The sequence below is a fragment of the Pomacea canaliculata genome, linkage group LG1 (genome assembly GCF_003073045.1).
Source record: "Pomacea canaliculata isolate SZHN2017 linkage group LG1, ASM307304v1, whole genome shotgun sequence".
Taxonomy (NCBI): domain Eukaryota; kingdom Metazoa; phylum Mollusca; class Gastropoda; order Architaenioglossa; family Ampullariidae; genus Pomacea; species Pomacea canaliculata.
Genome location: NC_037590.1, coordinates 17182271 through 17198072, shown reverse-complemented (window position 1 = coordinate 17198072; position 15802 = coordinate 17182271). Strand labels below are relative to the sequence as shown.

At 44.0% G+C, this 15802-nt stretch overlaps 2 protein-coding genes across 2 annotated transcripts; both read right to left on the bottom strand.

The window, feature by feature from the left end:
* Positions 1–277: 277 nt before the first annotated feature.
* LOC112570769 (solute carrier organic anion transporter family member 5A1-like) lies at positions 278–8803 on the bottom strand. The gene is made up of 15 exons (XM_025249381.1): positions 8536–8803; positions 7902–7984; positions 7244–7375; positions 6639–6823; positions 6161–6385; positions 5694–5784; positions 5151–5272; positions 4694–4732; positions 4092–4219; positions 3665–3803; positions 2790–2998; positions 2376–2533; positions 1681–1934; positions 1209–1273; positions 278–985 (listed from the first exon to the last, which is right to left on the bottom strand). Exons 2-12 carry the CDS (start codon positions 7967–7969, stop codon positions 2522–2524), a joined length of 1350 nt encoding a protein of 449 aa, XP_025105166.1. The 5' UTR covers positions 7970–7984; positions 8536–8803; the 3' UTR covers positions 278–985; positions 1209–1273; positions 1681–1934; positions 2376–2521.
* Positions 8804–11501: 2698 nt separating this feature from the next.
* On the bottom strand, positions 11502–13722 carry LOC112574239. Its single transcript, XM_025255167.1, has 2 exons — positions 12732–13722; positions 11502–12034 (listed from the first exon to the last, which is right to left on the bottom strand). The coding sequence occupies exon 1, from the start codon at positions 13468–13470 to the stop codon at positions 12793–12795; it is 678 nt and encodes a 225-aa protein (XP_025110952.1). The 5' UTR covers positions 13471–13722; the 3' UTR covers positions 11502–12034; positions 12732–12792.
* Positions 13723–15802: the final 2080 nt, after the last annotated feature.

Here is a 15802-nt window from a genome sequence, read left to right as displayed (position 1 = left end):
ATGTTTCTCTTTTTTCACTTTTAAATCTCTTGTATATTTTGTCATATTCCATTTCCATCTATCTTTGTGACATCTGTTGGGATATGAATTCATACTCCTGCAGATGTGTGCATACACATAGCCATGCACACAAAATATGCATGACATGCAATCTTTCACACATGTGCACATCCACTCTCTCTCTTGCTCTGTCTTTCTCTCTCTCTTAAATTAAAACTTGTGGAAAGTTATCATATTATTATAAATTTGTGTATAAAATTTAAACATAAACTGGAACTCGTACTTAAAACTTTAATTGATTTTTTTTTAGCTGACAGAAATACATTTTTACAATTGCTCAAGGACCAATTCAGGCTCGTTACAGTCTGTGATAAAATTTAAAGATTATCATCAAATGAAAGCTTTATTTTCTGAACTAGGATTTAAGCAGTGGTAAGTGTGTGAGAAAATGAGAAAAACTAAATCAGCTCTGGATACTGTGAAGACCCTTAATTTTTTTGTAAAATAGCTGAAGCATGGATGTTTGATGTTGACAATTTTTTTTAATAACTATTCATTCTCTGTCTACTTTGTCATATTTTAATTCCACAATAATTTAAAAACTCTCTAACACGAACAGTCTTAAGATGTAAAACTCAGTTTGAAATAGGCTCGTATATCTCATCTGAGCTTTCAGATTTCATATTATCTTTGTTGTCAAAGATATGGGTGTTAGATTTCTGATTATCTTTGTTGTTAGTAATATTGGTGTTAGACTGCTGCTCTTGTCTTGTGGGTGAACTTGGGTCACCTGGAACAAGCAGGCTTGCACAAAAGCATGTAACAGTGGAGACAATGGATGTACCTAGCCATATAAAGCACAAGTGCAGATTGAGATCTGTGTTTTTATACATCCAGCAGTGACCTGTATTTTCACATGTTTCCTGCCATATTAGACAGGTTTTATCGATGAGGGCACCCAGGATTATTGGCCCAGGAACAGCACCTGGAATTTAAAAGAAAAAAGTTAGGAATATTCATTCTTCTAGTCATTACTTTCTCATGAATTGCAACAGGAATTTCAGCAAATGTTTGAAGATGAACGTGAAGGATACCACGTTTTAAATTTATCATCATCATTGATTCCTTCTAGTGATAATGTTATTTTTCGTTCATCTTGAATCATCAAAATATGAATGAAAGAAAAAAAAAAGGAGTCTCAGTCATACCTAGGGCTTTAGAAGAAAGAAAGTTTGCTCCCAGAGCAAATACTTTTTCGTCATCTGGAACACATCTGTAAATAGGTACAAATGTACACCTCCTCAAATGCATATATCACATATATCTATATAAACACCATTATGAACACAGTATAGACTGCTCTAACTTTTGACAAGTCACAGTACTACACATAAAAGCATTTAAAGTAAGCTTGTGTGTTGCCGAAAAATGCCTCTGTAGACCTATATTGGGAAAGCAGATGTCTACTGCATCATAGTCAAGAGTCATGTCGTCAGAAAAGTAGAGTTCTCAAGAACTTCAATTTTTTTTTTCTTTTTGTTTAGCCTTTGTGTTCCCGAGAAACGCAGCATTAAATTCAATCTTACTGGTACAGAAGAAAGTGGTGGAAGCAGATTTCTGAACTAGATAAGGTTGGCAACATGATCATATGAAATATGCAAGGTTTTGCACCAAGCCTACTTGAGGATCAGAACAGTCAGTGGTGGGATGATGACAGCCCGGACGAAGATACCAAAGAGAAGGAGGACGAAGAATGGATAGAAGCTGTTGCAGCGGTTTCGAAGACATTTCCCGTCGGTCACCGTGAATTCTGTGTCTTGGGACTGGTCCAATTCGACATCTGGTTCAGCTTCTATATTCGTCACCGAGTCGACAACCATCGGGCTGTGATTTCTGGCTCTGACGCAGGCACAGTTCGTGAAGTTCAGCATCAGCTGCACGAACACGTACACACACACACGCCAACAGCATTCAGTAAGGACTGTTGACTTTGCAACAATTAAGGATGGACACGGCAATTGAGATTATTAGAGACAAGGGCTGATTGCTGCATGCCTAGATGCGCATTTTTTTTCCTGCTGTTGGCTAGTCATTGTGGTTTCTGCGATAAGGTAGTGACAATGGCATACAAATGGAGGTTCAAAACAGTATTTAATTACTTTGTGCGATCGGTAATGTCGATCGAGACTCGGTCGACTGGGGGGAAAGTTCGCTGCGCTACTTCGGTATCGAACCCATGCGCCTAATCGCGAAATGCCTGTTATTGAAGCAGATGCTGCTTACCTGGTACGGTATTTGTGTAGATAGGAATTTTAAGGCAAGTTAAAATGAAAAAAAGCACCCAAAACCCACGTTTATTCGTATTGTTTGCTTACCCTATCCCGGTCAATACCCGCAAAGTCACATCCAGCGTGACAGGCCGAGAAATACGTGACGCCATCGGGGCCACAGACAGGTGAGAAAGTGGAGATCTGACAGTCGCAACCAAACGTTGCATTCATCAATCAGCCGAGATTTTCCCTCATTGCTGTCGCTGCAGAACAAAATTCAGAAATCAATCGATGAAGCTTTGGGACAAAGCTAAGTATTTTCCGAAATAAAGTGCGTTGACCGAATTGGTTTGCGATCGAAACCCGCTCCACAATTTTTTAATTTTTTTATTCGAATGTGTGGACGTAAAGCTGAAATGGTTTGTTTCTTCGATCAAGAGTAGGCTTGTTCAATTTTTGTTTCACTCGTAATGTCTTCTTCGTCTCCCATCGTTCAAGTACAGAGGGTGGACAGCTCACCTTGGGAAGGACGTGTGATTGTAAGACATGTGGATGCCCGCCACCTTGGTCTCGTCGCAGCGGAAGAAGTAGGCGCAGGAAGCAAGCGGCAGCCACCAGCGAGCAGATGGCGCACGTGCGGGCCAGAGCGCGAGGGTTCGCACTCATCTTGCTTATCACAAAGCCGCCACCCAGGATGCCGCCCACTGCTCCGGAAGCAACGATGGTACCTGTGACGAAACAGGCCACCCGACTGTCGTCACGCAATCAAGTTCCAAGCGCGGGAATGTTTTCTTCTGCGCATGCGCTGTAAGCTAACCTGACCAACGCTGCTTCAATATTTAGCTGACCAGCAACGTGGAATGTTTGTATTGATGAGTACGTGGACATATTTCTCATTTCGACTGCTTGCAGACACATTTTCCACTGAGTTAACTTCTAGGACCAGGCCAAAGCACAAACTCACTTCCGGTATAACTATCAACATAAAGAGCAGAGGATGCGAACTCTCGTGTTGGCGGAGGTACTAAAGCTCAAACTTTATGATCTGTTATGTTTTTATATTTATTAGCTCGTGGAAAGTGGATGTCTAGGACTTTCGCCAAAATAAATAAATAAAAAGTAACTAAGTAAAAAAAAGTTATCTCGTCTTTGGTTAAGTTTAAGAATTTTTCTCGTCGTGGTTCCTGACATTAAACTGCTAAATGGGAACAGCAGTCCAGAGATACACATCCATATTGTGCTTGCAATTTAGCTCTCTCGTGTCTGTTTTAATAAGTACTGTCAGAATCCTTCCAAAAGGCCGCAAGAGCAACAATGAGAAAACAATAATAAATGGATTTATTTACATATGATGTTTACTACAGTGAGACAGAGAAGATAATGGATGGACAGACCCATAACCAGTCCAGCATCGGCGGAAGAGATGTCGAAATCCTTTTCGAAGACCTTTGGTCCGAAGGCACAGAGCCCTGACATGAAGAACAGCTCCGACCAGGTGCAGATGTTGAAAAGGTTGAAAGCCGGGTTCTTCACCTGTCACGAAAGGCCAGACTGCAAAGTGTCTAACGATGGAATGTAGATGGTCGTTACTTTATTGGATTAAACGAAAGAAATCGCAAAGTTAAATGTGATATAAAGAAATAGATATTGTTTTAAGTGTAGGTCTCCCCTCTTTTTCTTTCTATCTCTCACAATGCTCACACATTTACAAATGAACACAAGTCTGCATAAATTCATAATAAATAACCATTAAAGTGTTATATATGTAGCATTATAAGCCCACAACATATACACATGGCAATATACAGACGAGTACTGTACCAGTTTCACAAGTGATCCAGGGAACGTTTTAATCTTTTTCAGAAAGTTCTTACAATTTCCTCCTCGCTTCTGCACCCGCGTAGAAGAAGAAGTAGAACTAGTACTTCCAGCTGAATCTTTAAGAGAATCTGGAAAAGCAACTAGCATTAGCTGTATTTTTTATTTGAAAAATAATTATATATGTCTTCGAATACAAGAGTGACGGGTAATGATGGCATTAAAGCTTTATCTGTGACGATACAATCAGTCATTTGTTCAACTTTAAAACAAAAGAAGCAGATCTTTTAAAAAGTTAAAGAATATTGTCCTCACAATAGTTGATCATTTTGATTTTCAAATATATTAGTTACTTGAGGTTTAAAAAAAAAATCTTTGTAAGGAAATCAAAATACAGAGAACGTGTAATTTACGGTCGTCTGTCAGAGTTTCAAAATGGACAAGTGATCGAAAAGCATCAATACCGAATATTAATATGCGGAAAATAAGCCGAAACAACAACGCGAACACATGGAAGAGGAGGAAGAATGGAGTACTGAGAGACCACTCTCGTGATGAGGCAGGCAACGACTGAGGGAGACTCGAAGGCCTCTCCCTGCACTCACCTCTTTCCTCATCCAACAGGTTTTTCCGTGCAAACCCATCTGAAGATAGCGCAATACAATGAAACTTTATAGCCTCATGACAGAATTTCATCCATCAATGTTACTGCTAGACATTTACAATGGAGAACAACATGAAAAATGGCAAAATATTAAATACCTCATTTACTATGTTATCTGTCATCATATTAATAATTCATAGTTTAAATGAACTCACCCCACCCAACAAACACTGTCTTGGTCCCAACATATCCTACCTATAAGCAAAACTTGTTGGTGATCAAAGATGTAAAAAAAAATTATAACTTTTGCTTATACTGTTACCTTTTTTTGCCACACACACACACGAACACGCACGCAGTTATGTTAAAGAGTTAAAATTACATTGAAAGTTCAGGGTAACGGTGTTTTAATGATAACCGATGAAAAAGTATATTCATGACAAAAAAGGAGTACTTACCATAGACTCTGGCTGGAAAAGCGAAGAGAATTATAGCAAATATAAGCAAGAAAGTTCCTGTGAAGGCGAACATCAGCCACCATGCTCCAATCCACTCTTGATTACTGTAATCTATGTAGATGCTAGGAAGACAATATTCAATGTGTAAATCGTCACAAATATAACAACAATTTTATGTAACAAAACACTATATCTGATCTCATCAGAACCCGTTGTTAAGTTCGCCATGATAATTAAGGTTAACTAGAAGCACATGTTAAACTCAATGTTGCTGGTAAAATAGTATAATATCCAACCGTCGTCAGTTTGTTTCAAACAAAAAATGTCAAGTTTAACATTTTTGTTCAGAAAAACACAGGTGGATTGCCCTACATTATAACTACCTCTAAGCCCAGGTGAGAACTGTGATTTTCACAGGCTTGAATCACAAGCGAAAGGAACTGTGGTGTTGTCTTAGCCTTGAAGAATTGACACCTTTCATTGAATTAAGTCATTCGTTTGAAATTAATTTTAACAGTTGGTTGGCCGTTAGAGAGGACTTACGTTGTGCGTATATCAACGAAGATGGTAAGGCACACCGAACCAAACAAAAATCCAGCAGAGATACCTACAGCGCCCAACACATTGCTGGCAGCTGAAATAAATAAATAAATAAATGAATAAATAAATAAATAAATAAAAAATTGCAAGCAAAGGCATTTAAGTTCTCAGACAAGGTCATGAAACTAAGAATGCAGGACAAAAATGTGAAACGAAAACAAAATGATGGTGGTGTGTTTGAAAGGTAGCTGGGCAGATAGGCGTGTGACATCGTGACAGCAAGCAGACGACATCGGAGAGCAGATTTCCTTCAGAGAATGACAGACAAATGAAGAAGATGGCAAGAATTGGGGTAAATACATCGTAAAGTTTCCCTAGGGCCATTCAAGGGTAAGGGACTGATGATGACGTTGGACAGAGAGAGAGAGAGAATGAGAATGCAGAGAAGGTGGAAGAGAAAGTGGTCTTACCTATATATGCGTGCCCGCTTTTTTTATCAGCCAGGTGATCAGTAAATATCCCAGGTGCAAAAGAGATGATTTGAGAAAAGCCCGCCCCACCAGCAAGCTGACCGAGCAGGAGGAAGACCAGGGCCGTGTTCGCAAAAGTATCCGAGGAGTGAAGTTTGGAGCAACTGGTGCTGTTTCCACTTGTCTGGCACAGAGGATGCTGGCTACGCATCCGTTCGATGGTGTCTAGTTTGAGAACAGAGACATTACACAGGAACCTGTATTGCTCTCGTGCTCTGTAATTGTCACTAAATATATTTTTGAAACGTTTGACCGTCGCCACAGCCTTATCACAAGCCTGAGAACCCTTTAATTCATCGCTTTGCTGTTTTCTTTCTTCACTTCGCTGTTCTCGATGAACTAGTTATATCTGTGAGTAATCGAGTTTGGTCTGTAAGAACAAAGTGGTGGAGGTGAGGGAGATGAAGGGCAGCCGTACCTGGCAACCAGTAGGGGCCATCCAGAAGATGAGGCATGATCCGAAGCAGACAGGACACGGCGGTCACGACGGCGCCACACGCCAACATCCGGGGCCTGTGACTTTGGTAACCGAGTGGGGCCAAGAAGATGATGGTGGTGACACTGCCAATGTTCGCTGCCGCTGACACGAGACCTGTTACTTTGCTGCACATGTTCGCCACACGTTTGACACATGTTCGGCACATATTCGGTAAGCATTCGAGAAATATTCATCACGCGTTCGCTACACATACGGCACACGTTCATCTCTCATTTCATTGTTCATGTAGGTCTGTAGACTGAAGACTGAAGACTGACATCAGTCAAATATGAAATAAAGCAGGAATCGCTCAAGTTAACAGTTCGGTTCTGTCGTTGTCAGTTTGTAACAAAGATTAGTTGAGACTATGTTCTGTTAACTGAAACTTTGAGTTGATTTCTAGGGCTAAGTGTAAACAACACCTCGGTGTCATTTCGAGGCAATAAAGAAAAAATTCGTCGAGTGAAGCATTCCAAAAAAAAGTAAGGTGTTGAAAAAACATTGTTTATATATCGTACAAAGATACACATCGCTTGTATTCTCACCTGGAAAAACCGTATCGCTTCTCGAGAGTCGTCAATGCCACGCTGAGTGCACCCAAGTTGATGCCATTCAAGAAAGAGCAGAAGATGAAGCAGATTGCTAAACAGGACAATCTCTTACACCCCTTTAGAAATCTGTAAGAAAAGAATGTATTATCAGTGATGACAATGAAAGTTCTTTTCATTCAAGACCTGAACTCAGTTGTTTATCTGTGGACTAAAATAGTTCAGGTGTTGATGGTTGTTATACAGTCTGTCTACTCCGATACTGCTACTGTTAGTACTGTTATTATTATTGTTACTCACTCCAGTGCTGATACTACAACTGTGATTACTACAAGTGTGTTTCATGTGATATTGTTACCACAACTACGAATATTACCCCCATCAGTTTGATTACTGCTACTGCCTCCTTTATCACTACGATGATCACCAACATTGCGACTACAGCTTTCACCACCCAACTACAACAACCATCACCACAAATACGACCTACTACCACCACTACTGTCTTGACTATTAGCGGCTGATAATTGTATTTGGTGATGATGCACACAAAAAACTGTTTCCAGAAAATAATGAAAACAAACCAACTGCTTCAAGAAGACGACAAAAAATCCACAGAGAAAGTTAAAACATATTATCAAGTGTTGATACATACTTTGGAACAATGGGTCCCCAGCCGAATGAGTCTTTGTGAGGTTGTTTCATATCCTTGTCTCCAATCATCTTGAGGATCTGAAACTGGTCAGAGGTCATCGACAGAAGCTGACTCAAGAGAAGACAAGAAACAGGCATGCAGAACTAGACAATAAGGATCAGAGCTTCTAAACCACCTGCTCTCATATTATCGTATTCACAGAAATGGAGTCATGCACAAATAAAGACCAGGTGGCCAGGTGCACAAATACACTGAGTAGATCCTAACCCAAACTTTCAAATAAAAAATAAATATTTATATAGCAGTTTAGCATCCAGCTAGCTAGTCTGTGCACCCGGCCCTGTATTTTCATTCCACCCAATGTCCATCCTCTTGTGAGGTGTCAAACTGACTGGTCAGTCATCGCCGCTGCTGAAGGAAGACAAGAGACACAAAATTGCATAACAAGATCATGTGACCAACAGACTAAAATTAACTATGCCACCAGAGTTTGGCGCTTCGTGCACAACGGTGCATTTGAAACCTCGCGGGTAGAGGTGGGCATGGCAGCCGGCATTTTCTAGCAAAGAATAATCCACATCCAGGCGCCAACCGCAACGAAACCAAAACTTAGGCAACATAACTCGTGACGTACATACAAGTAGGTAGAAACAGCGCTGGTAGACGGGTGTGGTGCGAAGCCTCAGAGCGGGTGGACGGGCCGGCCGCAAAAGAAAGACGGACAAGAAGAAAACAAAAGGTTGATCTTGGACTTCCTGACTCTGGCAAAGACTCTGCTGTCGCTGTATCTCTACATAAAGGATGCAGGCTTTAAAATACCGACTAATTAGTTGCACGGCGGCACCACGGCAAGGATGTCGTTATCCGTTATCGCCGGCAGTCTCTGACGTCACTGTCGTCGCGACTGATTGCGCGCGTCTTGGTCTGTGACGTCACCGACTGATACGGACGTTGATCTGCGCGAGCTGTTTGCGATGTTTGTTTTCTTCTGTTTCCTTAGAAAAACAACCAATGATCCGCAAATGTCAATTTGTGTGTGAGTGAGAGAGATTTTCAATAAAGATTATTCATTGATGTATCTCCAGAGACCATTTACTGTCGAGGGATAATCAAAATGACATTTCTAATGGTAGGAGAAGCAAATCATGCTTTTTAACATCTAGCATTCATTCTAGAAAATGGAAAGTTGCTTAAATGAAATGTCTGAGATGAGAAAATAATGAGAAAGTTGAAAGATATATAAAGGTAGTGGCGAATATCTCATATTAGGATGTTCTGAGAAAAGGAAAGAGAGAATGTTTAATGTTACAGGTGTAAAATCAACACATGGCCAAAGCAAAGGACTCGCGATGAGGCTGGTACTTTGTTTTCTTCTACTTACAACATCCCTTTAAAAAGAAACTCACAGCCGATTCCCTTTGATAATAGAAGTAAATATATCTGAATTATTTGCTTTGTCCTTTGCTTTCTCATCTCTCTCTCTAAGACAACAGGAATTCAGCTTTGCTCTCAGTCTGGGAGTGAGGTGTACAACGACCACTTGCTGTACAACTGTCTTTAACACACGCCCACTCCCTAAACTAAAGCAATATAAAAAGGAAACAAAAGTACATCCGGTTAGATTTTGTACTGTCATTCATTTCATCAGTTGACTTTAGCTTCACATGGATCCACCATTTTGTTTACAACCTGGACAACAAGATTGCACAATCTAAGGCAGACAGAACCAGTCCTCAACGTACACCACAAATATAAGAACATCCAGAAATTAAAAGGACATGCAGACAAATGATTTTTTCTCCTTTTTGCATTTGCACTGTTAAACGATGATCAGACCTTAAGCCCTGGGATGCTATAAAAGTCTTTTCTTTCCAAAAATATTTCGCTCTGAGCTAAAATCTTAGTGCAACATTTATACAGGCAGACGATAAACTTTTCGCGTCTAATGATCCCGAGTGGAGATAACAACTTTTTAAAGATTTATTCTAAAATTAATGTTTTTGAAATCACTAAGATTAACATTTAATATTCACGAGAATGTCCTCCATAATAATTTGAACCATTTCTTGCAATGTATACTTTATAAATTATTCTTACTTCATGTGCCATGATTTTTTTTTCCATTTAATGAATAAATAATTTGGGGAATAAAGGTAAGACTGACCAATCGACCGTCTACAAGCACAGGCTCCGTAATGGATTTCACCATGAAAACGGTAATTACAGATCATCCATTGTTTACATCTGTATTTGCTGTAAACATCCAGAAATGAGAAGTCACATTTTGGAGTCTGTGACTGCTGGCATGTTTCCCATGCTGCCATTTAATTCAGCTTGATTGACACTCGTACATTTGGAGTCCATCAAGCACGGCGCCAGTTCTTCGCCTGCTTCTTTGTGTTCATCATCTCTTGCTTTCATCTCCTTGCGAGCCTGACACCGGGAGAACAGTTTGCGGTAGAGGTTCATCGCCCGTTTGTTGCACACAAAGGTCACGAGCATGTAGACACCATGCACACCACAGAGGACGAGAAAAGTGCACCAGATGACTTCAGACTCTAAGCCAACGGCGGCGACCCCTGCGAGCCAGGTCATCCCGGTCAACGAGGTCAGCTTCACGGAGGAGCACATCCTTGCTCGCTGGCAGTTCTCCTGCCCCCAGTGGGATCGGAGCGTCAGACCGAAGAGGACCAGACTGATGACGATGACGAGACTGATGGGCAGCGCGCAGGCCAGAGCCAGACTCAGGCGATTGGACAGGAAGCACACGCCTTGACCGTAGCCCAGGTCAAGGTCGCAGGAAGAGCTGGCCAGGTAGTTTCCTACCAAGCGTGGCGATGACCACAGCCGCGGGAAGAGCCAGGCTAACGAGGACGTGGGTGAGGAAGACCCGTCGTCTACTGATCTTCTCTTCCTCAACATCCTCCTCCTCTTGTTCGTGTAATATCGTCGCGGGCAAGGATGCAGGAGGCGCGCGCATCGCACACTGCAGCAGCAGCAGCCAGGCAAAGGCCGAGAGAAGAAGGAAGTGCAGGAGCACGCCCAACACTACGCATGTGCCGTGGCCTTGCGTCGAGAGGTCAAGCCCACATTCAAAGAGAAGTGAGGCGCCCAGGAGACTGGCAACCACGCCGATGGTGTTCTTCCCCTCCAGCGTGCGCCAGGAGAATGCGCACAGGGTCAGAAGGGTCAGTGCCAAGCACAGGACGGCCAAAGACTGGCAGACCAGCGAGGCGTACGTCACGCCAGGGGACAGCACTCTCTGGATTTCCGGCATGTGCGAGATGCGACGCTCCAGCGACGGGAAGAGCTGATCCGCGCACACGAACATCCCTTCTCCTCTTCCTTCCTCCTCCTCGGTCAGTTCGACGAAGAGGAAGTCCACCGTCTTCCCAGAAGGCCTGTGATACACCGCGCCTGTGTCCCTGTCCACCTCCAGCTGGTCCTTGGCCGAGTCTGTGAAGTTTGGTCTGGGAAGAACACTTTTGGGCACACCAGGGTAGGTAGGACCTTCTCGAACTTCTCGACTGTCACTCTTTTTTGCCAAGCATTTGGTTCGTCCGGAATGTCGATTGCATACTCTATAAAATCCGAACCAGCTTTATACATTGTTACCGTCCGATAAACACCTGCTTCGTCTTTAGGATTGATGTGCGCAGGTGCTGCCATGAAAGTCGTCTTTCCGTTTGTTCCCACAGAAATGCTCCACTGAGCTCGTGTCAGCTCCAGAAGTCTCTTTTCAAGTGCATCCGAAGCTTCCTTCCAACGAGTAAGAAGCTTGACGTGGACCAGAAAGGTCACCACACTCACGAGGTCTGTAGGCGGTGTAGAGGGCGTCCCTGTCTGCTGGGCAGCAGCACTGGAGTTCCGGACACGCGCCACGACCCGGAAGTAGTCGATCTGAACGTCCCACCCAGAGTCGCTGGAGGCCTTGAGCAGGAAGGCAGTGCGAATGCTCCTCGCCACTCGCGCAAGGGATGGAGGAGCACTTAGAGTCACTTGCTGGTTGGCGTCGTCAGGGACAGAACAAAACTGACCTGATAGGCCAGTCCCAGGGACGAGGGGGAGGCCGACAGGCAGCGATCGTTTGTCAGAACACGCTTGAAGGAGCAGTGAAGCAGACGACACACTCCCTAGACAGAGAGGAGATGGACAAAAGATTATCAGTGGCATGTATGAGTATTCAACTTGCATGCGACACACGAAATCAGTTCCGATTTTTAAGATACCTGTTCCCAGATATTTTTGGAGTTATTTAATTATACATGATCAATGGACATATAGATACAAAATTTTCTCTCTCTCTCTCACATGTGCAAACACACAGATTGACATTCAAGCATATTAAAAAATAAATATAACCACCGGATACGATATTGGCATAAAACATTCTTTCCACGTGGGGCGGCCACCATTGAGGGGAACAAGCGGAGGTCACGTTGACTATTTAATATCACAAGCAAAGACATTCGTGACACAGATGTGACCTCGACAGAGCAGAGGATTGTGGAAACTCGATGCGAGAGACGAGCGTGTATAACACTGAATGCTTCTCACGTGACGGTTTGTGTAAAGTTGGGTTGCTTAATGATTTATAGATACCTCGCTGCTTCTCTTCTGACATTTTTATTTTCTGTTTAATGTTACGTGATCCGGGAGCCCACCGACAGAGTTTTTATGACTATGAATGTGCGTGTCATGTCACACACACACATATTTTGTTAACAGCCGCAAATATATGCTAGAATGTGATTATGAAATAATCGTTTTCTTTGTGGTGAACGACAAGAAAAGCTAGCCGCACGGGAAGAAGCAAAGAAAGCCGGTTACCTCATACTTGTCGAAGATTTCGTCCTCGGCACAGTTACAATTTCGCTCGCTCTCAGATCCCTCATGTGCGGAGGGAAGGCCGCTGGGTCTCCTCAGGACCAGCACGAATGGCGACGGTTTGTCCGGCTCGCAGTGGGCAGACAATGTTGGGGACTCCACGTTGCAGAAAAAGCAGAAGAGGTTCTGGAACATTTGAGACGACCTCACCTGCGCCTGTAACACCTCGCACGCCTTCCACAGCAGCGCATCGAAACTCTTCTGCTCTCCGGAAACGTTGCAGGACGCGACTAGAGCGCCCTCTACCACAGGTGTGCACTCCTTGCGATCTTGCTCGTCCTGCGGCAGGAACGTTACCTGGCATTGCGGGACCACCAGCACCTGCTCGACGAGCGCTTGGAGAGAGCGCTCCTCGCGAACGCGAACGTTTTGGTCGCAGCGAATCTCCAGGTACCAGAACCTTAACGCTCGCTTCTCTTGCCCGTGACACAGAGAGCAGTCCTCGTTGCGGTAGGTCGCCATGGTAACGGAAGAGGTCACAGGCCAGCTTGATTCCAGCCTCCCGAGGGAGCTGTTGAGGCACTTCTCTGCCGACGTCCAGGTCGCTCCAGCGGGAGGGACAGGAGTCGATCATGTACGCGAAAGCGGTTTGGGTGGAAGTGCTGGCGTTGCCGTAACGGAGGCTGCGGCAGCCGTATGGTGACCCCGCCTCCTGACCTGGCTGGGTCTGCAGGATGAGCATCTCGCTCAGGTTGTCGAGGGTCTTGTCAACGCAGCAATCACCCCGCCAACGGCAGTCGACGTCGCAGCTGCACGGCTGGCACGCAGAGCACTTGTCGCCGCTGGTCTCTTCTTTGTGCAGGTCGGTGACGTTGCACAGGTAAGACTCACCGCACGCCCCGATGACGTGGTCCTGCAGAACAAGACGTACCTCACGCCAGCGGGTGCTGCTGTTGATGGAGGGCAAGGCCACGGGTTCAGGGGAGGCGGGAAAAGGTCGAAGGAGTCAGGGAATTGCGAGACGACAGCACCGTGCTGAAAGGCGAGGAGGAGGAGGAGGACGGACAGCAGGCTGAATGCGTTCATGATGACGACTTTACTGCTGGCGGTGGTAGTGGACGTCGGATGCTGTTGCCATGGCTATAAAAGGAATTCAAAATGCAGAGATTTGTGACCGAACAACACACACCTCAACACAAGCCGGCGACATTCCTTCTCCCGCATTCACGGTCGCACAGACACAAGCACACGTATCGCGAGACAGAGAGAAAGAGAGAGCAGTGTGAGCCGCAACATAAAATAAAGAGGAAGACAGAGACGAAAAATACGAAACAAAATTTTGAAAAGTTATTCAGCCCAATCAAAAATAAATAGAAAGTATGGTGGAATGGGTGGAAGACACGTACACAAAATGTTTATCACGTAGACGTAACGCTGCACGTAACGAGGTGTGCGTGGCTGGTTGCGATCAACAAACTCCTGTCACAGCGAGCTGTCCTCAGTCAGGTGTGGAGCCCTTGAAATGAGTCACTGGTTATTTACAAACAGCAATTCTCCACTCTTGGCGAGTTATCAGTATCTGTTTGAGAAACTGTGAGTAGGTATCCACACTGATCGACATATCAGCGAAGCAAGAGAGGCTCACTCGTCTCTCCTTACATTTCCACACTCCTGCCGTCGTCTTCCGTTACCGCACTTCATGGTGGACAGGGTTGACAACTCTCCTGGCAAATGTTGTGATTGTAGTGTGGTCGTTACCCACCTTGTCACCTCTCTGTACTCTCTTCTCCACACCTTTTCTCTCCGCCACTGCCAACACTTGGTCATGCCACAGTCTCTGGTCCCCTACTCTGCGGGGACTAAAACATTAAAATGAAATAATGAGACATTTCCGCCCAGTGTCATGGGGGACCGCCATGCCGCGTGCCTGCAGTTTGGAGTGCAAATAAAACCCTACTTCACTGTGAATGTCAGCCAGCCTGCACACCACAAAACCACGGAGTGCGTGATTTAGAGGGTGAAGAGGTTTTGTTTTTTTGTTTTTTGTTAAAGGGATCTGCAGGGGGGTCCAGATTGGTCGTCTGCTGTCAGTAAACGGAGCAGCCAACTAATGCACGTTGTTAGTGAGATAAACGGATGGGTCATTTTTCAATGATTTTTATTTCTTGTTAAATACGTTGCTTTGTAGTTGAATACAGAAAGCAGCATCACGTTTACGCGCACATGTGTGTGTGTGCTTGCAGTCTTGACGAAAGGGGGAGGGGAGGAATATGCTGTACCCGGGTCCGCCTGGCCTTGGTGAGTGGATTTGTTTCCTTCTTTTTCTTTCTTAAAAAAGGTCTGAAAAAAGACCACCAAGCGTTACACATACAGATGTTGAGTATAATAAGTCTGTATAGTATTTTATACTATTTCCTGGCCTAAGGTAGGCGTGCCGTCGGGGTATGGAGCTTGGAGTAGGAAGAGTAGTCAGCGGTGACATAATTATTCTCTCTGGACGCGCTTGGAGTAGGAAGGCTGCTGGACACCGAGGATTTATCGCGCATGAACATTTACTGAATGAAATGTAGACATCGAAATCGAATTGTAAGCATATACTGGGAAAATAATTTAGGATTACACTTACAAGGGACCCGGTTGCCCTGCATGGTTGCACTTATGCACCTCCTCGTTTTTTGTTTTTTTTTTGTTGTTGTTGTTGTTTTTTTTTTTTTTTTTTTTTTTTTTTTTTTGTAATGTGCAAGTAGGAACGTCTTTCACTGTCACCATGGAGTTAAATCCCCCTCCGAAGCCAAACATCGTCCATTGGAATGGTAAAAGTAGTCCAGAGACCTTGATTTTGTAAGTGACATACTTCTTGTAATCAATCGTTACACCAAGTGTTATGGGTCACGTAGGTGTTGGGGTAGAGGCTGAGGAAAAACATTGTTTATCCTCCAATCGCGATACACCCGTCACTGCTTGAGAAAAGACTGCAGCAAGCTGTTATCAGGCTAAGAACATCAAAACGACTGACTGCATCACAAATGTCTGTCTGCGTGACAGACATTCATCCTCGTGCAAAGAAGTCTGAC

What these genes read in the sequence shown, in the direction of transcription:
- LOC112570769 (XM_025249381.1), bottom strand. Translation starts at nt 7,969, where the DNA reads ATGATTGGAGACAAGGATATGAAACAACCTCACAAAGACTCATTCGGC. An exon ending in AAGCGATACGGTTTTTCCAG is followed by an intron (nt 6,824 to 7,243) that starts GTGAGAATACAA and finishes GAACATGTGCAG; the next exon opens with CAAAGTAACAGGTCTCGTGT. An exon ending in CCTGTTGGATGAGGAAAGAG is followed by an intron (nt 4,220 to 4,693) that starts GTGAGTGCAGGG and finishes TTGCTTTTCCAG; the next exon opens with ATTCTCTTAAAGATTCAGCT.
- LOC112574239 (XM_025255167.1), bottom strand. Translation starts at nt 13,470, where the DNA reads ATGCTCATCCTGCAGACCCAGCCAGGTCAGGAGGCGGGGTCACCATAC.